The sequence below is a fragment of the Carassius carassius genome, chromosome 15 (assembly GCF_963082965.1).
Source record: "Carassius carassius chromosome 15, fCarCar2.1, whole genome shotgun sequence".
NCBI lineage: Eukaryota > Metazoa > Chordata > Actinopteri > Cypriniformes > Cyprinidae > Carassius > Carassius carassius.
In genome coordinates, this window is record NC_081769.1 from 19,674,328 (window position 1) to 19,700,088 (window position 25,761).

General features: G+C 40.0%; 2 protein-coding genes across 7 annotated transcripts; both read left to right on the forward strand.

The window, feature by feature from the left end:
* Nucleotides 1–419: 419 nt before the first annotated feature.
* On the forward strand, nucleotides 420–4,571 carry LOC132158424 (myb-related transcription factor, partner of profilin-like). Of its 4 annotated transcripts, none has more exons than XM_059567843.1 (4): nucleotides 420–470; nucleotides 1,156–1,564; nucleotides 2,635–3,060; nucleotides 3,146–4,571. In XM_059567843.1, the coding sequence occupies exons 2-4, from the start codon at nucleotides 1,306–1,308 to the stop codon at nucleotides 3,916–3,918; spliced, it is 1,458 nt and encodes a 485-aa protein (XP_059423826.1). In that variant the 5' UTR covers nucleotides 420–470; nucleotides 1,156–1,305; the 3' UTR covers nucleotides 3,919–4,571. The 4 variants fall into 4 exon arrangements, with proteins under 4 accessions (XP_059423826.1, XP_059423824.1, XP_059423823.1 ...); XM_059567841.1 differs by having other exon boundaries at nucleotides 438–727; nucleotides 839–1,564; XM_059567840.1 differs by having other exon boundaries at nucleotides 438–727; nucleotides 842–1,564.
* Nucleotides 4,572–5,005: 434 nt separating this feature from the next.
* Nucleotides 5,006–25,049, forward strand: LOC132158422 (zinc finger protein 197-like). Of its 3 annotated transcripts, none has more exons than XM_059567838.1 (3): nucleotides 5,006–5,463; nucleotides 21,227–21,540; nucleotides 21,595–25,049. In XM_059567838.1, the coding sequence occupies exons 1-3, from the start codon at nucleotides 5,085–5,087 to the stop codon at nucleotides 24,877–24,879; spliced, it is 3,978 nt and encodes a 1,325-aa protein (XP_059423821.1). In that variant the 5' UTR covers nucleotides 5,006–5,084; the 3' UTR covers nucleotides 24,880–25,049. The 3 variants fall into 3 exon arrangements, with proteins under 3 accessions (XP_059423821.1, XP_059423822.1, XP_059423820.1); XM_059567839.1 differs by having other exon boundaries at nucleotides 21,227–21,486; XM_059567837.1 differs by having other exon boundaries at nucleotides 5,007–5,463; nucleotides 21,227–25,049.
* Nucleotides 25,050–25,761: the final 712 nt, after the last annotated feature.

Here is a 25,761-nt window from a genome sequence, read left to right on the forward strand (position 1 = left end):
TCTTATAACTACTACTTATTTTTATGCATTGGCATTTGTGGAGAATAAATAGAAAAAAAATCACATAAATGTGCAAGCACCAAATTCTCTAGAAGACTTACTTGGTAACATCTGGAATAACTACTAAGCTAAATTTAGGTTAGCACCAAACTGACTTTTCGTTTCACACATTGTTTAATATAAAACTTTTATTTAGTGTTTTATGTTTTGAAAAGTTAAGGCAAACTTGTAGGCTTAATGCATTTCACAGCACTTTGAATTGTATAGTCCAACTCATTTTATTTCGGTTTTTATTTTTTTTTATTTGAATTTATTTATTTATTTATTTTTGTGCAAGATGACAAAAGACCAACGTGTTTAAATATACTATCACTTTTAGGGTTTCAGAAATAGCCACACCGCAAATATCTTTGTGTGATGTCATATTCCTGCGACGATTTGGGTTCTGTGTACATTTAAGATTTTAAGAGGTTGGCTTTGCATCTATGTACTTATATCATTGTAGTATTTTTAAACGTTCTAGTCATGTTTCACAGTACGACGATGTGAGTGCGGAATATTTTATTTTTTTCTTTTTATTCTCGTAATGCGGGCACGTCGCATATATGACTTTTACACGAACAGCAGTATTTGCTTGAGAAGAGCTAGTGGCGGCTAACGTAATTTATGCGGAATGCGCATCCATTGCGGTTGTGGTGCAGAATATATGCGCACTGCTGCGACACAGGTAATCTTGGCCTTTATATTTAAAACATTCCCTTAATTAAACAATAGGTTAAATGCGAATTCAACTATATTATCCAAGCATTCTTTGTTTTATTTCTCGATCTCTCCTCAGTAGCCCCGGAATTTTACTCGTCATTGCCAGATTTACTGTCAATCAGGAGAGCTCTAAGATGTCTGCATTTCATGAATGATACAAATAAATAATGTCAAACATAACAGAATATCAGAAGAACATCTCAGAGTTTTGCTTTTGGACGGAAGCCACAGGTTTTGGTTTTCTTGGTCTGACGTTAGTAAGATACAGTCAACAAAACCATCGCAATAATTGCGTAGAATCAGTGTAAATGAACACAGTCCCTTTATAAAATGACGCATTAACCTATTACTCTCCCGTAGCACATATCTATTTTCTGTGGCTGTGTATTACAGAACCCATTATTAAGGCTATTTTTGTTAGACATCACAATGAAGCAATGAACGCCCTGCCATGGAACATGAGCATGGTGGCTGTTCACCCTCCTTGTGAATGGCACGCTGTCCACCAGTCACATTGGGGTGTCTGTAGACCACAACAAATCCATGACTGAATACTACGAGGAGGGGGGGTTGCTGTATGAGCACTCACCTCCCATGCACATCAAAGTGGAGTCTCCAGAGGGGCCCTTTGGAGGCGGGGTTTCAGAGGACGGTTTCCCCAGGGAAGATGAAGACTCAGAGGGCAGTTGTGACTACGAGAATGGTGGGTTGCCAAGCAGCCTGCCTTTTAACGTTGTGGTTGTCCATCCCAACATAGTCGCACCTGGAATGTCTTCAGATGATCTCATCCCAATCGAACAGAGTAAGTGATAGATGGTAGGAAGTCTTAATAATATGTGATTTTACTTTACTCCTGATACACAATAACAATTGTTATTTTTCTCTTGTTACTAAGGTTTTGCAGTTATAGAAATTAAGTACAAGTAAAACATTTAAAATCATGTTCACTCACTTAAGATGAAGATTTCAGTCATGGTAGAAGCATAAAGTGTTTACATCATGTACTACTCCGTAACATCCTAATATTCTAGATAACTATGGATCAATGACGTGACACTCTTTTACAGCTTTTACTCTTATTAAACACATTAAAGTTTCAATTTAAAAGACCACACTTAATAATAATGAAATGTCTAGGTAGGTAGTACAATGATTGTTATCGTCTGTCTTATACATTGTAATTGTCAAGATCAGTTTTCAGTCAGGTGTTTTTATCTTTTAAAAATGTTGATATGATTTGGTATTCTAAAATATATGAAAATATGAAATTGTATCAATTACTTTTTGAAAATGATATGTATACCTAAGGTGTATAGAAATTAGATATTTAAAGCCTTTTTCAGTTATTTTTTGTTTTGTTTTGTTTTGTTTTTTTCTTGAAAAAGAAATTTTCTTACCAAAAACAAAAAAACGTTGTACTTGTATCTTGAAAAATAAATAAATTAGTTATGTTTTTTCCCCCAAAAAAATTTATGGAACCACCATTAATACAAAAAAATACAATTTCTAAAAACCTGATATTTGCAATTTTAATTAATTTTAATTAATTTAAAATCCAAAAACTAAACCACCATGAACACAGGAATTACATTTACTACAAACTTGGCGTTTTTAACTAATTATTTAAAAAAAAAAAAAAAAAATTTAATATTTTTATCATCCCAGGTATTTTTATCTGCCACTGACCCTTGAAAATTGTAATTAGTAACGCACTTTTGCATTATACTGCATTCATGCTGCTAGATGTCAGTATTAGTCCAATAGATATTATTAACCAGTGCAACAAAAGCCAGAAAATGCATTTGGTGTGCCTTTGAATAGAAATGCAAAACCTTGTTTTGTGTCGAATTAAAATGTGCCTTTTATTTTAAGACAGGGGTGTGTCTTCAGCATTAGCCGCAGGAGGTGTAGGAAAAAGGAAGAGCCGCTTTAGCGGGGCAGAGCTGGAGGTGTTGGTATCGGAGGTGACCCGTTGTGAGGGAGAGCTGTTCGGTCCAGCAGGGAGGCTCCGGCGCCGAGAAAGAGAGCGCATCTGGGCCGGGATACTTGAGCGCGTCAATGCTGTGTCTAGAGTACCTCGGACTCTAAGAGAGGTGAAGAAACGCTGGGATGACCTGAAAAGACGCAACGGTGGTAGACTGGCCGACGCAAGGCACCGCACCTGCTACCTGCCATCAAGCAGAGGGGCTGCGATTTTGGGAAGACCGACCCAAGTCAGTCCCAGGCTCCAGCAATCTCGTCAAAAGCAGAGCACCAGAGGAAAAGCCAGTTTCACGTGTTTGTCAGACACTGATCCAGGTTTGATTGATCCTACAAATCTGATTCTACAATAAAGTCTGAGAATATTTATTTAAAGTCAATGTATATGTTATTGCTGTTTCAGTTGCAGTTGGAGATAGCTCTGAAAGAGATGGCTTTGAAAAAGAGGAGGAAGCTGGTGAGCAAGAGGGTGAAGATGGAGATGATTGTGAGGGTATGGAAAACAGCATGGAGGATAAACTGGGTTTGGGCTTGGGTCTGGGAATAGTACCACCTCCAACATCAGAACGCTGGCTACCTCCTTCACCACTATACAGTGCCCCGTTCCTCAACGGGACTCCTCAGCCAAGCCCAGAACCATCTTTAGGAACCCACCAGGGTCCGCTGGAGCCTCCTCCACCACGCACTTCCTGGCTGGAAGATGAACTTCGTGGACTGGGAGAAGCAGCCATGCAGCTTGGAAATCGCATGGAGCAAAGCCTGCGTGAGTTTGGAGAAGGTTTTAGACGTGATATGCAGACGCTTGTGGCTTCACAAGAGGCCCTTACAAATAGCCTGCAGCAGAATAATGTACTTTTGCAACGTCTGTTGGGTCTACTTGAGATGCAGCATCAGCCGCCTCAGCAACAAATTCCACAACCGCAACAATTACAGCAACCTGCACAGCATCAACAGCAACAGGAACCTCCACAACAGCAGCCTTATGAACAACTGTTATTGCCACAGGAGCAGCCACAGCTAGAGCAGCAAATCCCAGCAACTGTTCCACCTCTACCACCACCTCCAGATATTTTAGATGGTACTCGGCACACTGAACCACCGAATGACATGAATGGAGTTACTCAACACCCACGCCGTGGCAGAACAGTAGACCTCAGACGAAGACGCAGACGTTAATGTTGCCGTGAGATGTGGACAATTGAACTGTATTCAGTTACAGTAAATGTATTTATTTAAGCAATCTTTTATAAGGTTAACTAGTCGCATATTGTGCAATGTCATATTGCAGCCACACCTTGTTATGCCTGTCGCAGATATATAATAAATTGTATAATATGTACACCAAAAAGCTAAAATCTATATCTAAATTGACTTCTGCACTCTTGTCGCGGTTAGTAAATTACTGACATTTTATGGATCTGCTTGCTTAAGCTTCTATATGATTATTGCAAGTTTAGAAAAAAAATTTCCTCTAGGCAGGCTTAAAAACTTTTCAGTATTCTTACTGTGGCAAGAAAACATCATTCATTTTTATTTTTTAATTGAGGCACTGAATATCAGAGCAAAATGACATTTTACTTTTGCTATAATCACGGTTTAAGAAAGTACATCCAAATGCTGTGTAAGGGACATTATACTGCATAGAGTCACTCCAGTTCCATGGAAATAAATGCAGTTTTCTGAATTGCTGACTTATGTAGAGATCTAAGATTGCCCGGACACTCTGCATGCAATGCAATATACTATTTGGCTAACTTTTCACCATGTTAACAAAAATCACTTGTACTTGGAAAAAATGTCTGCAAGTTTTAATAAAAGCAATCAATACATTTAGCCTCTGTTTTCTATTATTTTTTTATATTTCAACATTGATAATAAGAAATATTTTTTGTCCACCAAAGCAGAATATAAAAAATTTTGAAGGATAATTTGTCACATATTTAATCACAGGAATAAAAAATCTTAAAATAAATAACAGAACAGTTGCTTTAAATAGTAGTAATAATTAATAATTTTATGCAGCATTGGTTGCCCTGGATGCATGGCAATTACTTGGGTTTTTAGATGTATACTTAAAGGTTATCTACACAAATAGTCGTACATACGCTAAATACCTGCCTGACCATGGTTATCAATAAAACTGCTAAGTCTATAAAACTTTGTCTTTCAGTAATTATAAAACGCAAATAAGCAACTAAATCCGAACCTTTAGCTTTTATTGAAAGGTGTCACTTTAAATGTAGTCTCAGGGGGCGCATATGACGTAGCACACGCTTCCAATCAATCGTTGGCTTCCATGTTTTAAGGGGTGGAGAAAAAAAAGAGAGAAAAATATGTGAAAAATGGCTACTGTACAGTCTGAATCCGAACAACAATTAGAAGATAAACTCATTAACGGTACACTCGGTGAAAACAAACCTGAACTACAACCTGTATCAGCTACAGTAGCCGATTGTAAAACTGAGGTTTGTGCACAAGGAAGCGACGTAAAGGGAACGACTGACCCTGGTGTTCCGTCTTCACTAGCAAGTGAAAATTCACCTCCACATGGCGTTGCTCTTTCACCACGCAACAAAGATGCATCAGGAATGTCTTGTAATTCTAAGGAGGACGAGCAAACCGCGGACCTGCTGCTTAAAAATGATAACCAAGATCTCGTTTCAGCGGAGCCCGAAACGGACTGCGATGTGATATCTGAACGTTTCCACAATGAAAACATCGGTAAGTACAACTTTGCATCAAGGACAGACGGTAAAGGGCACGCGCCGTTTTCTTGAACATATCGTAGACTTGTGCAATTTAACACATCTATTTAGACGTGGAAAGAGCATGCAGAAACTCTTGGGAGTTTTTTTTTTTTTATTTCCTGACAGCAATTATTTTTTCTGTAATTGGCCTGTTTTAACCCAATCAGAAACACAACTGTTTGTTTAACCCTTTCATGCGTTAAGATCTAGATGTTTTAACTAGTAAGAATTGCATACAACATTTAAAGTTTTGTTTAAATACATTTTCTGCGCATCAGTAACCAGAGCCGTTCTGACATAAAAATAATAATAATAATAATAATAATAATTTTAGCATTTTTGGATAGATGTATTCAAGGCAGTTGTTACATACTTGCCTGTCACTCATGCAGAATGTCAGAGTGCAACAGTCCGGTTCCTGAAGTAAAAATCACATTAATTTCCTTCATGGTGGAATTGACTTTTTAAAGACACATACTTTGAGCTATCAGATTGTTATTGAAAGGTATATGGCATGTAATTAATTGTTTATACTTTAAAATTATGGAAGCATATGGGTTGCAATATTCAATTTGGAATGTAATATGCAAAATGACAATGCAATATGTAAAATGGCAATGCATTTCTGTATTTACATTAACATTTTCCAATACATTTGTGCAACGTTTGGTGCAAAATGAAAATGAAAATTAAATTAGATAATTTCCATTTGCCATTTCATACACCAGTTTTAATATGTAAAATGAATACTAATTTTAACGCTTTATAAAATGCAAAATTAAAATTAAAATGTATTACAGAAATGATTAGATATGTATAACATGTTCAAGAAAAAACTGTGGCAAAATTATCATTTAAATGCTATTTTTCTTAAATGCATTAACACTCACAGTCAAGACACTTGCGATTGCATTTTCATTCAATTATCCCGCAATGAATGTAGCAAAATTCAATGTGCACATTGAAAATGCATTCCGAGGCGATCACGTCTCTGCCCCCTCGCGCCATGTCACGCACGAATTATGTGCCCAGCTACATCTGATTCAAATATTATGCTAATTAACAGTGAGTGTAGTTTCAGACATTACAGTGCTTCACTTGCACTGACTCTTATTCTGCCTGAAAGAATGAAAAGACCGAGCTGAAGGTGGAGCGATTCGACCAATCAGATGAAAGCAGTGTTTCAGCTCCGCCCACACGCTTTTTCTTTGCGTGAACATTTGAGTGGCGTCATGCAAATCTTCCCACATCATGATGCAGACATTTTGGGGGTGTGTTAAAATGAGCCATTTTAGGTAGGCATGGCTGACTCTTAACTTATAAATAATATCTCTTTGGACTTGACACTTTAGTCTTTGCAACTTTACAGATCTTCTTTATGCCCCAACAGCTTGTAACACTCCAAAGAGTAAGAACATTTTTTAATCTCATCATATGACCCCTTTAAGAGCCCAGGCACTCCCAAGAAGCACTGGACTTGGAGTCAGTTCCCCCTACAATTTATAATTACTTAAATATGTGTTTGCATAATATGTAGTAGCTACGAAATATCACATTCATAACCAAATGTAGGCATGCACGATAAATATCGGCCGATATTTAATGCGCATCTCATCAGTACAGCCGGATCTGTAATCAGCTGTAAATTTTTACACATTCGTGATTTCATGGGGAGCAGAATTTACTACACAGAGCCGTTGTTCACTGACGAGCTGCGCCAAACTACAATTATATTTTGCACATATTTTCAGTAAACAACGCCTCTGTGTAGTAAATGGTGCTCCACATGAAATCATGCACGTGTAGAGATTACAGAACCGGTATTACTGATGAGATGTGCTTTAAATATCAGCCGATATTTATTGTGTATCCCTAACCGAATGTGATTCATCAGCGATTATGAAGTGATATTGCGTAGCTTGTCAGTGAACTACAGCTCCATTTAGTAAGTGCAGCTCCATTTGAAAGCAGGTTATGGGACATTTGCTTCTAATCACAAAACCAGCATTTCTGACGAGACATGCATGACAATCACATGCAATTAATCGTGCAGCCGTAATAATATGCATAATTAAAAAAAAAAAGTTTAATCTATCTAGCTAGTTAGCTATATATATATATCGATCTATCAATGATCAAAACGTTTTAGATTGCTCCATTTGTTTTATGATTGTGTCATTTGTAATGCTTAATGAGGTTGTAGTTGTTTGTTATTTATTAACAAATACAACCCGAATTCCGGAAAAGTTGGGACGTTTTTTAAATTTTAATAAAATGAAAACTAAAGGAATTTCAAATCGCATGAGCCAATATTTTATTCACAATAGAACATAGATAACGTAGCAAATGTTTAAACTGAGAAATTTTACACTTTTATCCACTTAATTAGCTCATTTAAAATTTAATGCCTGCTACAGGTCTCAAAAAAGTTGGCACGGGGGCAACAAATGGCTAAAAAAGCAAGCAGTTTTGAAAAGATTCAGCTGGGAGAACATCTAGTGATTAATTAAGTTAATTGATATCAGGTCTGTAACATGATTAGCTATAAAAGCTTTGTCTTAGAGAAGCAGAGTCTCTCAGAAGTAAAGATGGGCAGAGGCTCTCCAATCTGTGAAAGACTGCGTAAAAAAAATTGTGGAAAACTTTAAAAACAATGTTCCTCAACGTCAAATTGCAAAGGCTTTGCAAATCTCATCATCTACAGTGCATAACATCATCAAAAGATTCAGAGAAACTGGAGAAATCTCTGTGCGTAAGGGACAAGGCCGGAGACCTTTATTGGATGCCCGTGGTCTTCGGGCTCTCAGACGACACTGCATCACTCATCGGCATTATTGTGTCAATGACATTACTAAATGGGCCCAGAAATACTTTCAGAAACCACTGTCGGTAAACACAATCCGCCGTGCCATCAGCAGATGCCAACTAAAGCTCTATCATGCAAAAAGGAAGCCATATGTGAACATGGTCCAGAAGCGCCGTCGTGTCCTGTGGGCCAAGGCTCATTTAAAATGGACTATTTCAAAGTGGAATAGTGTTTTATGGTCAGACGAGTCCAAATTTGACATTCTTGTTGGAAATCACGGACGCCGTGTCCTCCGGGCTAAAGAGGAGGGAGACCTTCCAGCATGTTATCAGCGTTCAGTTCAAAAGCCAGCATCTCTGATGGTATGGAGGTGCATAAGTGCATACGGTATGGGCAGCTTGCATGTTTTGGAAGGCTCTGTGAATGCTGAAAGGTATATAAAGGTTTTAGAGCAACATATGCTTCCCTCCAAACAACGTCTATTTCAGGGAAGGCCTTGTTTATTTCAACAGGACAATGCAAAACCACATACTGCAGCTATAACAACAGCATGGCTTCGTCGTAGAAGAGTCCGGGTGCTAACCTGGCCTGCCTGCATTCCAGATCTTTCACCTATAGAGAACATTTGGCGCATCATTAAACGAAAAATACGTCAAAGACGACCACGAACTCTTCAGCAGCTGGAAATCTATATAAGGCAAGAATGGGACCAAATTCCAACAGCAAAACTCCAGCAACTCATAGCCTCAATGCCCAGACGTCTTCAAACTGTCTTGAAAAGAAAAGGAGATGCTACACCATGGTAAACATGCCCCGTCCCAACTATTTTGAGACCTGTAGCAGAAATCAAAATTGAAATGAGCTCATTTTGTGCATAAAATTGTAAACTTTCTCAGTTTAAACATTTGCTATGTTATCTATGTTCTATTGTGAATAAAATATTGGCTCATGTGATTTGAAAGTCTTTTAGTTTTCGTTTTATTAAAATTTAAAAAACGTCTCAACTTTTCCAGAATTCGGGTTGTACATTAATGGCGCGTTTCCACCGAGTGGTACGGTACGGTACGGGTTGGGTCGGTACGGGTCGGGTCTGTTAACCATGATTTGGCTAGCGTTTCCACCGCCAACAGTACCCTTACTTGATAGGCGTGGTGTATTCCAGAAAGTAGTGATAACGTCACTTGATAGGCGTGGTGTATGACGGAAAGTAGCTTGACGTCATTCGATCGCGCGGGAAGAGGAAAGTTCACCGCAAACAACAATGGAGGACATACAGCAGATCCTATTCTTGCTTCTCGGTGTGTGGCTGTTTATCTCAAGGAAGAGACAATATTTGTTTGAGCAAAGGCTACATGCTGCAAGGAAAAACACAGTGGAAAAATACAGGGGAATTTGGGAAATTTTAAGGAGCTGGGACGAGACAGACAACCGCGCGAGTAAAGACAAGGCAAGACAAACACGACGGCGCAGGCGGGTAAGCTTGAGCTAAGCTAACTTTTTTATGTCATGTATTAATGTATTTCGTCTTATGTGCTAACTAAGCAATATTGTTATAGATTAAATATCCCTACACTGAATAAATAAGTACAATAAGCCCTGCCTGTGAAACCAGATTTTAACTGTGCCAACTGTAAACTACAGTCTATTCATTAAGCACTATGAAGGTTACTTTTTAAGATCATTAAACTTTTACATGAATCTGTTGATGCCTATATTATTACAAGTGCAATACTAGTTGTGGTTAATGATAGATTAGAAGTATAATTTTGAGAAAATAGTTATATCTGTAAGCTATTTTTTCTTTGTGCTTTAATGACACCAAAGTTCCCTCTCTGGTGCAGTATATTAGATATTTTAACAAATTTATATATTCTATCGTGTCCAAGGGTAACTCTTACAATGTTTATAATACTTTATATAATACTTTATGTATTTTTTCATCCGGCGTATGATAGTTGCACTTTTAATTAAATGACCCACCATCACTGCGACATTGTATTAATCTTAACTTTTTTGTTTGTTTGTTTTCTAGATACTCAATCTGGTGCAAAATCAGCGCCGCAGACCAACCGTTTGGACTTTCAGCCGCTCAAATGACTGGTGGGATGTGATCGTTCCCGGATTCACACACACACAGTGGTTGAACAACTTCAGGATGTCTGAAGAAACATTTATATTCCTTTGTGCCATGGTGCATCCAGCAATGGAAAAGCAGGACACAAACTACAGAGTGTGTTCCCCTTAACCCATTTACTCCTAAAACGCCTGCTAAAAACGCCTATAAAAACCTATGTTATTCTAGGATAAATACCTTATCTCCTGAGGGTTTTCAGAAAAAAATACTAAGAATTGTCAACGCCTACCAAAACCTTAATATCTAAGCCTCTGTAGCACTTAGAAACATGAAATAAAGTGCATTTTAAAGGTAAGAATCTCAGTTTTTATTAAAACATGGCAACATTGGCACTAACATAACACATTTTTCTAAAAATTCTCAGAATCATATGGGAAAAAATAAATAAATACATTAATCATATAAAATATAACAAATGACATTTAAACATGCCAACACATTGAACAATGCATCTTGTTATGAGAGAGAGGTGGGGAAAGTCCTGAGGTGGAACTGGGAACAGTCTCAGTCTCTGAGCTCATGGCTCACATCTCCTCCTCACATAGACAGACAAATCATTTGTGGCGAACGACGTGGTACATGAAGCACTCGCGGTGAAGGGGAAGGTTACATTGCCTGCACCCCATCAGAGTTGATCCAGGACGCACGTCGGTGCCGCAGTGCTTCAGAGAACACTCCCTGCAGGTCTTCCTCTTTTTGTTGATCTGGACCAGGTCATGCTCAGCAGAAGCTCCAGTTGGGGTGGTGGGGAGCACATTAGGAGTACTTCTTGCAGTGACGGGGACGATCAGCTCCTGGGTCAGATCCTCCAGCCAGTCCTTGTAGCCGCCCCTCCTGTACTTCCACTCCGCTCCTCCCACAGACCTGGCAGCCACAAAGGCATTGTAGCACGCCACCGTAACAAAATAAAAGAAAAGCCTCCTCCACCACTTCGTAGACCGATGATGGATCTGATAGTAGCCCACCATCTGGTCCAGAAGATCGACTCCTTTCATATGTTGCTGATAGTCAGCAAGGCATGCTGGCACCTGAACCTCTGTCTGGCGTTGACCATTGGCCTTCCTCCTCACGAACCCATGAGCTGTTGGGTCATGATAGTTGGAGAGGACCATCACAGCCTTGGTGTCTTGCCAGATGCAGAAAGTCAAGTCATCCCGCTGCGCCACATTGAACTCATGCTTGTTCAACTCAGCCTTCTTTGTGAGCTCCTTAATCTTGGGGAGGTCCTTCCTGTTGGCACGAACCGTTCCACAAGCTTGCACCCCCCCTGACCTTGAGGTCCTCCATCAACTTCACACTGGTGTAAAAGTTGTCCATGTATACGGACAGGTTGAACCCGTAATAAGGGGCCACCAGGTCTGACACTATCCGGTGAGCCAGGTCTTTCTCCGTCTTACCCTGAATGGCACCCGTGTAAACCTGAAAATGTGTGACGTAGCCTGTTTTGCTCTCCGCCATGACCCACACCTTTATTCCCCACTTCACCGGCTTCATGGGGAGGTACTGCCGGAAGCCCAGGCGTCCCTTGTACTTAACCATGGACTCATCCACAGTCACAAAGCCATTGACCTCATAGAGCGCCTGGAATCTAACCTGGAGGAGGTCCATCCACTGCCGGATCTTCCAGAGCTTGTCCGTTTTGTCCACAGCAGGGTCCATGTTGTCTTGGAGATGGAGATATCTGAAAATGCATATGATAAGATTAATTTATAACATAACATTTATTGTCATCATTGTATTTATTTATAGCCATAATTATGACTATTTATTATGCTATTTATTCATTATGACATTATTGTATTAATATTTATTGTGATATTTAGTCATTATGACAGTATTTATATATTAACGTTTTTGTATTTATTATTATCATTATCAACCATCATCACCATAATTATATCATTATATAATTTATTATGCTATTTATTCATTATGCCATTATTGTATTACTAGTTATTATGCTATTTATTCATTATGCTATTTATTCATTATGCCATTTTTGTATTACTTGTTATGCTATTTATTCATTATGTCAATATTTATATATTAACAATATTGTATTTATTATTATCATTATAAACCATCATCACATTATTATATAATTATTTATTATGTTATTTATTATGCTAGTTATTCATAAAAAAAAAAAAAATCATTACCTCCAGATCATGTCGAAGCGGTCCCTTGCCATTGCCTTGGGGACGTTGGTCTGGTACAACCATTTAGTCTGCCTCCAGAAATCCCTGCGTGCTGGCAGCTTCATAATACCGAAGGCGAGACACAGCCCGACAAATGTCTTCATCTCCGTTTTGGAGACAGGTTTCCACTTCGAGTTGGTGGGGGTCTGACCGCGCGTCTGTTCGGCGTACCGATTAGTTTCCATCACCAACATGTCCCAAAGCTCATCGGTAAAAATACGCGAAAAGACATCCAGGGGGCTAGCATCCACGGGGATCGGCTGTTTCACCCCCGGTTTGCGGGTGAACTGCTTCGCCTTGCGCGGCTGGTAACCCTCAGTTCTCCAGTCTACCTGGAATCCGTAAAAGCCGTCCTCCTCCTCTCCGTCTGTGTCCCACAAATCCCACTCCTGTGCTCTATCTAAAGGATCGTCGTTTTCATTATAATCCTCTACCCCCTCCTCTCTCTCAAACTCTTCACTATCATCCAACTCAATGTCACTGCCCTCGCTGTCAAAATCATCTTCAGTCGCTGCCATTTTCCCGCTCGCGTTTTAAAAAAAACCCAAAACAAGTGCACGTGTATGTCTGATTGATTGACGTGATTTTCAGCGAACCACAGTACAATTTGGGGGTCACGTGGTCTTTAAAAAACCAACAAGACCCACCACATGTGCATTTGAACCAATGACAGTGCGTTATATGCTGCGCGCGTCGTGAAAAGTATGACGAGTACAAAATGCTGTGCCACGCAGCAGCCGGCAGGAGATTTAAAGTTGCGCAATGCATTAACCGGCGGCAGATGTAATGTTGCGGCGTGCAGCATCCGGCACAAATGGGTTAAGAAAAGAGTTGCCATTGCACTATGGAAGCTTGCAACCAACAGCGACTACAGAAGTATTGGCCATCTTTTTGGTGTCAGCAGAACAACAGTGTGTCGGTGCGTCCAGGAATTCTGCAAGGCCGCTAGCATGTTGTTAGTTCCAGAACAGATATGTTTCCCTGACCAGCAGAAGTTCAAAGAGATGGCAGCCTACTTTGAGAACCGGTGGGGGCTTCCACAGTGTGTTGGTGCCATTGATGGGTCACACATACCCAGAATAGCCCCAAAGGAGTACCACTGCGATTACTTTAATAGAAAAGGCTGGCATTCCATCATCCTGCAAGGAGTAGTTGACGGAAAAGGACTATTTTGGAGTGCATATGCAGGAATGGCTGGAAGTTTGCATGATGCTCGGGTTCTGAGACTATCTACATTGTGGGAGTTGGTCGAGCGTGGAAGCCTCTACCCAGCTTGCACCAGGAACATCAGTGGGGTGAATGCTGGCTTTTATGTGCTAGGAGACTCTGCCTACCCTTTGCAGAATTGGCTCCTAAAACCATTCCCTGACAATGGCCGGCTGACAGCAGAACAACTGACCTACAACAAAAAAGTGTGCAGGGCTCGGGTGGTGGTAGAAAATGCTTTTGGGAGACTCAAAGGAAGGTGGCGATGCCTTATGAAGAGGAATGACAGCGACATCGAACTGGTGAAGTCCATGGTGTTGACTTGTTGTGCTCTGCACAATCTTTGTGAAAGGCATGGAGAGGATTACCATCACGAATGGGATACACCTGTTGCTGCAGAGCCTGTGGTGCCACTGGCACAGGGTGCAGAGGTGGAGGGCAGGGATGTACGCGAGGGTCTGATGCGTTATTTGAACAGTTAAATCTGTTGTACAGATAGCAAAGGCAAACCTGTGTAAACGCTAAGTTTTGATTTTATGGACATGAATAAATCCTTTTTACTTTTACCCTGCCTCTTCATATTTTGTGAAATATTTTTGCTGCTGCCTCTTATGTAGATGGTGTTTAAACATGAGGTATAATTCATTTTGGGTAACTATATCAAATGGCCAATCTGGTAACGCTTAAGATAATACTGCGCAAGTACACATAATTTACAGCATACCTTTTGGTAATTATAGAGTGTGTACATGTAATTATAGGGGAACAATTTATAATATTTGGTGAATAAAGGAGTAACAACCATGAAAAATACAAATAAAATGCAGTATTTCATAACTAAGCTACCCAACTAAGGGCTAATTATTTTAATATTACATGGTATGTAGCTTATGACCTATTATGCTAAAAAACATGGAAAATTACAAATAATTTATGCAGTAATTCATGATTACAGCCCGGAAAGTACTGCGTATGTACACCGAATTTACAGCGTACCTTTCTGTAATTATTGTACATACTTTATAAGTACACGTGTAATTATAAGGGAACAATTTATAATATTTATAATATTAATTTATAATATTTGGGGTAAAGGACTTATTACTCTGCAATACCTATGACTGTAAAAATAAATAAATTCAGATTTTGTTTGCAATAAATGTAAAGTAACACATTGCTAACTAATTTGTATTTAAGGCAAGCATAATCTCCCAAATGGCCATTATGGCCAAGGTAGCAAACAATAGATGTCAATGACACCAGATGACAGGAACATTAATAAAACGACCTCAATTTATAGAATGGGTAAGGGAGGAATTGTGTGAGATGGCCATTGAACACAGGACACATGAGGTAATGAAAAAGTACTTTAATTTAAAAAGTCAAACAAATGCTATTGACAAAAAAATGAGCTGTGCGACAGAAAAAAGGTTTTGTAAACAAGTGCAAACAAAAATTAAAAGTGCAAACAAAGTAAACGAGTGCAAACAAAAAACTAAATAAGTCCAAAAAAATTAAACAAGTCCAAAAAAGTAAACAAGTCTAAAGTGCTGTGTGCAAAAGAGCACAAGTGGCTGGATCATGGCACAGGGTTGGGGCGACTACTCAACGCCTGCACCAGCTGACGGAGCGTGCCGAGGAAGGCCTGATTGAAGCTTGCAGACTGCTCCATGTGTTGGCGAGTTAGTTCAGCCTCATGCCGCCTTGCCTCACGTGCATCCTCCAGCATAAGTTCGAAGCGCCGGTCACGGCGTTCCTCCATCCTCTCCAACCACTCCTGCTGCTTCTCATCAGCTGCCTGCATCTCAACCAGGGCCGCATGAACATCCTGTTGCCTCCTTTTCCTCTTGCCTGGAATGCAAAAGAGACAGGAATGTTGGTTTGTTTAGCGAAGCATTTTGATCCTTGTGATTTGAGCCAACCAATATTATGGGGAGATATCTACAGTACTACAATACAATGTCTAAATTGGACATGTATATATTAACATATGACGATAATGAACTCATGATACAATATTGCGATACTCCACGACATATGATAAAAGGTAAAAAAAAAAAATTATTGTCGATTAAAATGAAAACTTGGATATTACATTGTGGGTTTAAATGGATAGGCTTGGACTTGGTGCTTGTAACCCAAGGACAATGGTGACACCAGAATAAAAATATTCATGATTCTGAAGCTGAAAATACTGAATTATTTTAGACGAATATTCTTAACGTTCTGGTAATAAGACATTTGCCATTATGAGGACCCACAAATATTCCCCCATTGCATTAGTATACATCATAAGCAACATTATATAGTAATTTAATGTAGTACTGACACACTGAAAACATGAATTTTTTCTCACACAGTAATTTTTATTTTGGGAGAACTATCCATGATACATATTGTCAACATCCACAATACGTATTGTTGCGCTTTTGTATTGCGAAATATATTATGGCACGATATATTGTTACACCTCTAGTATATATTATTACAGTATTATACATTTCTTTTCACTCTGGTGTTCATGTCTTACCGATTGTAATACGCCGAGGTTCACTCGAAGTTGATGGAGCAGATTCTGGTGGTGGTGTCGGGGTTGATGTCCTGGCAGGCGAACTTGAGCTTTCAAGGGTGGAAATCTCATCAAGTGCCTCCATTTCCTCCTGACAGCTAGGATGCTCAACTGAAAATTTACAAAAGTCACGTTAATAACACAAACGGCAACAATGCGGTTGAGATAAATACAGAACATACAACGTAGTAGGACTGAGTGGGTAGCCAAACAAAGCATTTTTACTTTGTATAATGTACATAAGTATTTTTTTTTCAAGTATCTATAATTTTATAAGAGTAACTTTTATTGCACTACATTCCAAAGCATAATATTGTACTTTTTACACCACAACATTAATGTACTGTTTAAGCCTATTGAATGTGGACATTTTCACCTTGCTCTGATATTTCATAATAATTTTCAGACGGAGTTCTTACTCTTTCCTTAAGCTATATCATTGGACCCATCTCTCTTTAATATATATTTAGTAGAATATGTTTAGTAATAAAACAGTTGTATTTTATTAGGGTATCTGTAGGCTACAAGTAACGTTACTGGACATGTACTCCGTCCACCACAGGCTAATAAACTAACGTTAGCGTTTTGCTAGCTTGCAAATGATCGGTTGATACCACACTGGCTGGCAGACAAACAACAGACTTGCACAAAAGTTGTGCATTGAACATAAGCTTTCCCGTGATCGATGTATACTAACGTTATATTTCACAATTACAAACTTACCGGGAGGCTCCATCATCGACTCCAGCAACAAGGTAGCCGTATCGATGCCTCCTTCTCGTCCCAAACTCGCCGGTCTGTGCCCGTAGATGGCGTCCATCATTTCTAGCCACTTCCAATTTTTTCTGTGAACACCACTCCGGCTGTTGTGGTCTTTCACCTTACGATAGTCACTCCGCAGTTTCTTGCATTTAATGCGGCACTGCTCGGACGTCCGCTGGTAACCCTCGACAGCCATCCTCTCAGAAACATGCTGAAAAACCTTTTCGTTTCTCACCATGCCATCGAGTTCCCTTTGCACCCTTTCTTCACCGATGATACCCAAGAAGGTCTGCACCTCCTGGGTCGACCACGGTAAAGTTATGCTGCGCGGCGACATTGTTGCGACGTTGTTGTAATTTAAAAATGGCGCCTCGTGTGTTGTGTCTTTCCCCTTGCGGCACGCGCAAATGACGATTCTCTGTCAACCAATCAACATTCTGCAGTGAGTCTAGCTCCACCCTTTAGTACCGTTCCACTGTGCTAGGTACCCCAACGGAAGGGTACCCAAAAAGTGGTACGGTACGGTTCGGCTTTTTGGTACCATTCTCAACTTTTGGCAGTGGAAACGCAAATAAAAGGGTACCGACCCGACCCGTACCGTACCGTACCACTCGGTGGAAACACGCCATAAGTACACACAGTCTTGTCAGGGGCTTTGCACAAGATCCCGGGCCCTATGCATAGGCAGCCCTGATGGGTCCCCATGGCCCCGCCCATGAAAATATCCAGGTAAAATAAAATTTATTCCATACCTTTCAAGAGTCCTCTCTTCCTTTGGGGTAATCAGTACTGGTTTTACCCCCAGTCCGAATCCCCTGAGTCTTGTACCTTGTACTTTATAGCTGGATGGTTTGATTTATTGCTTCTAACTCCTAGCAATGACTTTTTAAAAATACCTATGCGAAAATGAATGAGAAAAGTTTGTCTGAAACTAGAGGTCGACCGATATATCGGTCGGCCGATATATCGGGCCGATATTTGTCATTTTTTTAAATATCGCATTGGCCGATATCCATGTTTAGTAATGCCGATTTAAAGTCAGGCACGTCGGCGGGCAGCCCCGTGTTGTTGGTGCGGTGGAAAGTGCTGCTGCTGCCGCTGCATGTGGAGCACCCCAAGCCAAAACTTTTGGAAGATTCAACCACAGTCCTGGGAGATAAAGATAGTAGGGCTGTGACGGTGGCTGATTTTACCACCGCGGTAGTCATGGACCAACAACCGCCGGTGGCGCGGTGTTTGAAAAAAAAAAAAAGAAGAAAAAAAAAAACACATATATATGTATGTATGTATGTATGTATGTATGTATAAATATATTAGTGTCAAAATTTGCTCGTTAACGAAGGTGATAATTTTTTTCCAGTTTAACATTCAAATTATTTTACGTAGGGGCGGGGATGGCCACCCACTCACAACTGCTGCTTCCGTCACTTTTTCTCAAGACAAGAAGTGAATTTATTCAGTCGCAGAATGACTGAACAGGAGACATTTCAGACACGCGCTCCACTTCACTTTATTATCAGGTGCAAGTTAAGCGAGCGCGGACGGTCCTGTGCTCAAAGGCTGCGCGCGCTTCCTTTGTGCGTATCCTTTCATATCAAACTGCGAAATAAACTATGTGCAAGCAGTGTCGTGGTCAGTTAATTCATGGAATTACCAAAAAAGGTGATTAAAGCTGACTTAAACTGTGCATGCATGTAATATATTTTATATATATTATATACAGGATACATTTATATGTATGCACGTCTAGAAATCAGCCCAGCACTGTCTCACTCCTCTAACACATCCTATTTAACTCGTCAGTTAGTGTTTATTTGAGCACTTCTGTCAGTGAACGTCACCTGCAAAACACTAAAATAAATATCAAAGAAATAATTCAGTTAAACAAGAAAGTAGCCTAAATAAGAAAGTTAAATACCCCCTATCTAACGGACGCGAGCGACGCAGCGCGACAAAATACTCATTATAATCAGTGATGCTACACTGGATGCAGCACAACACGACATGATAAATCCCCGTCCGGTCTGTGATGTAGGCTACTGACACTGAGTTCAAATGTCCTGTATAGACACTAGACAGACTAAACCTGTCGCAACGCGGTTGTGTTGCGTCCGGTTTACTTTTCCGCCACCAAGCAAGCTCAATAACTAACTCTTCATATGAACGCGCTCTCTTTGAAATAGGAATCGTTGCCATATTTCTTGTTACCATCGTTTATTCATCGCTGTCTCGTTTGTATTTGGCCAGTTTGGAGAAAGCCTCACCAAACCTGACCAGCCAGCGTTTGCGATCACGAGAACTTGTGCAAACGCTGATGGGTGACATGAATGCAGATGACTTCAGATCGGTGATGCGGCATTTGCTTTCCCAACAAGATCCATCGCCAAACACTAAATTAATTTGCTGAATGCATAAACTGTATTTTTCTGCGCTCAAATCTGCATATCTAAAGGAAACGCTGTGTTTGAGGTAATTTTGTTAATAACCCTAGACTTAGAATTTGCAACTATTACAGTTATTACACTTATATACAAAACTTTTTATTATGCTTGCTATAGAGTTTGTGACGTCACGTGCACTACCGCCGGTGGCAGTAGACAACCGCGGTAGCAACCGACCACCGCGGTGACGCGGTTGTCACGGCAACCGTCACAGCCCTAAAAGGTAGTCAGAGAATTTCACTCTGTAAATGGGGTGGAGAAGTTGGCAGTTCTAACAAACACTGCAGCGTGACGTTACCAAAGTAAACTGTCTCTGACATTACTCTGACCCGCTCACAGACAGCAGCGTGCTCGGAGAGACAGCTGTCCTGGAGCTGCCCAGAACCGTGAATCACATTTGTTCGAAGGCATGGTTTGATGAAGACCAGGGGCGCTGCACAAGATCCCGGGCCCTATGCATAGGCAGTCCTAATTTCAGTCTCTATATTTTTTTTATGTAAACTAGACAGAAAACATCATCCTCTTCACATAAGCAAAAACGTGCATAACAGCAGAGTGGACCGGTATATTACGGTCTATTTAAACTGGCCATTGTAACCTTTTATATGTTTGGTTGACTGTACTTTATTTTAATAATGAACAGACTGCGATGTAAGTTTGAAATTAGAATGCACTTTAGATGTTCTGTGTCATTTATACCAAACACAAATGTTGCTGGTTGCTAGTGTGTTTGCAGCACTACTGTTATTTATTTTTTATATATTTTTTTTTATATATTTTTCAGTTTAATTGATTTTTATTTCTAAAATTGTATTTATTTAAATGTATATTTAAGTTTACATTTATGTTCCAACAAACTTGAAAAATTCTACTTGATAAATGTAAATGCTCTAAAACTTTTATGTAAATGATTAACTTCAAGATATCGGCCCTAAAAATCGGCAGCACATATCGGCCATCGGCTGACCCTGACCTCTAAAAACCGGCATCGGCTATAGAAAAACCCATATCGGTCGATCTCTATCTGGAACCAGGGCTGCTGAAAAAATGGGCAAACACTTTTGCACTCTTTAGAGTTCAGGGTAATTGGTAATAATGACACATTATACAACCAGGTCACATGATTTAGCTATTAAGTGGTAAGTCATAGAGCATGAAATGGACCGAGATAGACAAATACGATGGGGTATGGATGAAGTGAACATTTATTTGTTTCAGAAGCAGAAATAGGGGCATTGGTTCCAGATGTCATACAGATATCTCAATTTACAGCTTTGAGTCAAATGTTGTTACCTTTTTATATTTTTACTGTTTTATGATTTTTTTTTTTAATAATCATTGCACTGTTTAAAAATAACTTAAAAGCCTCTAATAAACTGTTTATTAAGTATGCTCTCACAAAAAGAGAGTCTGTTGTTTCTGGGCAGTATTGGTGGTAGTATTTAATACCTTTTTGTTGCCAACATGTCAAGCTTTTCAACATTCTTTAGATGATCTACGGTAAAAATTTTATAAAACTGATCTAATCCGTTTATTACAATTCTAAATGTGAATGATTGTTACCTACTGGGTACATTGGAAAATACTTATTATTTAATGTTTTCCTGCTATCACTCTATAGGGCAAGAAACCGAAAAAGAAGAAACAGCTGACAAAACTACAGAAAATGTCAGAAAAGAGTCAAAGCCTACCAGAGAGGAAGAATGCCCACCAAAACAAGATGAAGATTCTACAAATATAAGTGAAGTAGCAAAGTGTCATGACGATGCAACACAAAGCACAGAAGAGAAGATGGGAGAAGCAGGAGATCCCAAAAGCGCGGAAAAGGTTATGGACAACACAGAAGAGAAGGAAGGAGAAGATCCCAAAAGCATGGAGAAGGTGAAGGACTACACAGAAGAGAAGGAAGGAGAAGATCCCAAAAGCATGGAGAAGGTTAAGGACTACACAGAAGAGAAGGAAGGAGAAGATCCCAAACGCATGGAGAAGGTTAAGGACTACACAGAAGAGGAGGAAGGAGAAGATAAATCTAAGAGTGATGGGACGGGCATAGTTGTCAAGCGAAGGAAAAGCAAACTGGAATGCAACGAATGTGGTAAAAAGTTCACTCGTCGGGAAACATACAACCTGCATCGACACTTTCACATGCATCAAGATGAGCAGGCTTCCCTTGTTTGTAAAGAATGTGGCATTACATTTCAGCATCGAAGTGACCTTATCAAACACCGCAGTATTCATAAAGAAAACAGCCAACCAAGCCTGTCGCATTCAAAACGCTCTGAGAGGATATACAAGGAACGGAGGAAATTTCAGTGTGAGCACTGCGGTATGTGTTTCTCGACAATGATGAGATTAAGGCTTCATGTTTGTGAACAGAATGTGGAAAAGCCTTTTCGCTGCCCTCTGTGCCGCAAAGAGTTCCAGTACAGGGTGTCCATCAATGCTCACATGCAGAGTCACTCAATAGATAGTCCTTATCGGTGCCAGGAGTGCAACAAAGGCTTTCAGAGTTTAGTGACGTTGCATATACACCAACGATCCCACGCTGCGCTGAAGCCATATGAGTGTCCAGATTGTAGTTTGGTCTTCAAGCATCGCTACGTCATGGAGGACCATCGACACAGGCACACTGAAGAAAAAGCACATGTGTGCAAAATCTGTGGGAAGAACTTCAAATATAGCAGCCTTTTGCAGCAGCACCAGTATCTCCACACAGGCCAAAAGCCATACAACTGTTCATACTGTGGAAAAACATTTGCTTTTGCACAAAACATGCGAGCACATTGTCGGCAACACAAAAAGATCTCCACTAGGTCTAAGGCATGTATTACAAACCATAAGGTATCTCTTGAAGGGCAAGGAGGTAAAGGGAATGTAAATGTTGAGCAGCAGCGCAACTGTCCTCTGTGCCCTCAAATTTTTTATGCAGCATCTGATTTAAGAGCACACATGTTAATCCATGAGGCAGAGTATGAAAGGATGTGTAACGGCAAAAGATTCGATAAGGTCTATGCCTGCCAGTATTGTCCTCTTAAATTTCAGTCAGAATCCATGCTGCAATCCCATTCACAAACACATATGACTAACATTTTGGGTTTAAACACAACACGTATCGCAAATCAGGTTAAAGCGGTACTTGAAAAGCAGGATGATGTTGGTATGGACGAGGCAGATATTGAAAGTATGTCGGGAGTAGGGGCATTAGAGGACCAGACAGAGAAGAAACCGTTCAGGTGTCGAGACTGTGGAAAGTGCTTTCGTTACCGATCAGTTTTAGAACTTCACATGCGCATACACAACAAGGGTTATCAGTGTCAAGTGTGTAAAAAATCTTTCAGATTTAGTAGCTATTTGCAGCAGCATTCAATTATCCACACCGGGAAGAAGCCATTCAAGTGCCCGGACTGTGGTAAGGATTTTGCATTTCATCACAACATGAAAACACACCAGCGGCTGCATCAACAAAAGCCGTTTCGCTGCACACAATGCCGTAAGGGCTACAGTGATGAGAGCCAGCTTCAGCGGCACATGCTTTCCCATACAGGTGAGAAACCTTACAAGTGTCATCTGTGTGACAAGAGCTTTGCTTTAGCGTACTTGCTCCGAGACCATCTAAACACTCATACAGGGGAGAGACCCCATCGATGCCAGGAGTGCCATAAGTCATTTCCATGGCTTAGCAGTCTCCTTGTGCATCAAAAGATTCATGTCCGTAAACGGCAAGGTCAGAGTCACGGTTATCCACTGTCCATACATTCTCAAAGAGGCAGAGTAAATACCGGCAGGAGAGGTAGGCCAAGGTTAGATCGAGAAAACGGAAGAATGGCGCCTCTATCTGGTAGAATCATGCCAGAAACACTGTTGCCAAATGTGGTTACACACCAATCCCGTAGCTTCGATGCAAAAAGACATCAACGCATGCATCTTAGATCACAGCACTTGCACACTACAAGTCATTCCCAGCAGATTAATTTGCAGCAAGAATGGCAGCTACAAATGGCACCTTCATCAGAAGAACTGCTGCACTCTCAAATGCCTGCAAATTTATTGGAAGGCCAGCCAAGCAATGCAGTGCAGATGCAGTGGCCAGGAAGTCACCTTAAGACGAACTTGCCTAAATGTGATGGTCTCCCAGAGGTCATGCACCAGCAGCAACCTTTTCAAGAAAATATACCAATGTCAGCACAATCTAATCATTACTCGGAGAGAAGCATATCTGAAACAGAGCAAAAAGGCAAGCATTCACAACACCCCGTGGACAGGCCTTCACTTCTGGATGGAAAAAGGCAATCACAGAGAGCAATTCAAGACCTGCAGCAGTCGCAGTGGCCAATACTCTGTGATTCGGTGCAAACAGCTAAACCAGAGCTGTTCAAAACTTCATCAGAAGATGGCAATGTAACTGTTGACTTAGAAGCCCCACCCAACAAGGAATCTGATAAACTCACTCATGATTTGCAAATGCCAAATTCCACTGGTCTGGCTAAAACAGAGATGGGTCATACTGGTGGTATAGTCCTACCCGCTGGTGCTTCTGGTCTACAGAATACCACTCCATGGGGTATGAAAACATCTTTGGAAATGTCTACATCCATGGGCTTGCAAGAAATACCAGAAGAGTCATTAGAGAATCAGCAAAACAGGCTAATCAAGCACTTGCCTCAGCAAATGCAGGTTCCGCAGCAGCTTCTTCAACAACAGCTTCATCAGCCACAGCTCCAGCAACAGACTCAGATACCTCATACTTGGGTTAGTGCAACTCCTACAAACCAGATAGGACCTGTGAACATCCCGTACTCTCCAGCTCATTTTCCCCTTGGGGATAGACCTCCAATGTGGGGGTTTCAGGCTGCTCCAGTTGTTTCCCAGACCCTTGTAAATGGACCAGTTCAACAAAGTCACATCCGGGCACAACAGCACGTAGCTCTGATTTCTGGCCAGCAGATTGCTCTAAATCAGCCTTCTTTTATCTCACCACATTTTCCTCCACCAGCTCTAAATATACCTGCTCCGCATCCACTGCATTCTGTTGGAAGGCAACTTCCAGGTCCGTTACCACAAGGCATCTTCTTTACCTCACAGGGCACCATAAATGAGATGCCAATCATTCCACAATTAACAAACTTACCTCCGTTAGCCCAACAAACTGAGTCACACCAAATGGGCAATAAATTGCCTTTTGCCCCAGATCACCTGTTTCAGTGCATGATATGTGGTTGTTCTTTGCCTGGAGAACTAGAATTACAGATGCATTATATGCAACATGCACAATGAGATGTCTGAGTTAGATTTTAGAAATGATATACTTGCAAAACAACAATAGCTCAGTTTCGACGGTCTCTTTGCAGTTTTATTGTACATTGTTGTTAAGCTGCTGGAGTGTGTTGAAGATTTAAAATGTATTAATGTTTTTATTCAGTTATTAAATTTTCCAGCTGAACATATATCCTAGTTTCATGTGTTTTTTTACCCCATACAATAAACATTAAACAAAATTAAAATAATTCAAATATTTTATAAAGAACTTTATTTCAATTTATAGTCAAGTTGCTGAAATTATAGCCTACGTATGGTCTTTTGCAAGTAATATGATGGTGTTTAAATATGTTTGAGTGTCAATGGTTTTAAGAGTTAATGAGCATTGCTACTCCTTTGAACATTTTAATAATGTGCACTTTGTGTTTATAAATAGTGGAGGTAATATAATGCAAAGTTTATTTATAAGTTTGTGCATTTTGTTCTAGATTTAACATTTCTAAAGTAATCGGCATGCCATGGTGTATATGCAATATAAAACTTTCTGAAAGGTTGTAATATATTTTTTCCTCAGTGTCTCTTTAAACATTTTTATTTGTTATAATAGTAGTAATTTGACATTTCCAGAGGTCAAGTCAATAAAATAAAAACAAGCAACTGATCTGAGGATGAACGTGAACTGCTTTTATTCACATTTCATTAAGAAGTCCATATTTGTTTAAATTTATGTAAACATAATCATATAATCTTTTATATATATATATATACACAAACACACACACAATGTGATAAATAGGATCTTTATTACATTAAACGTTTTCGATGCACTGAAATTTATTGTTACCAATTACAATATCACAAAAAATACTAGCCCAAGTAAAACCAAGCTTACTGAACAAA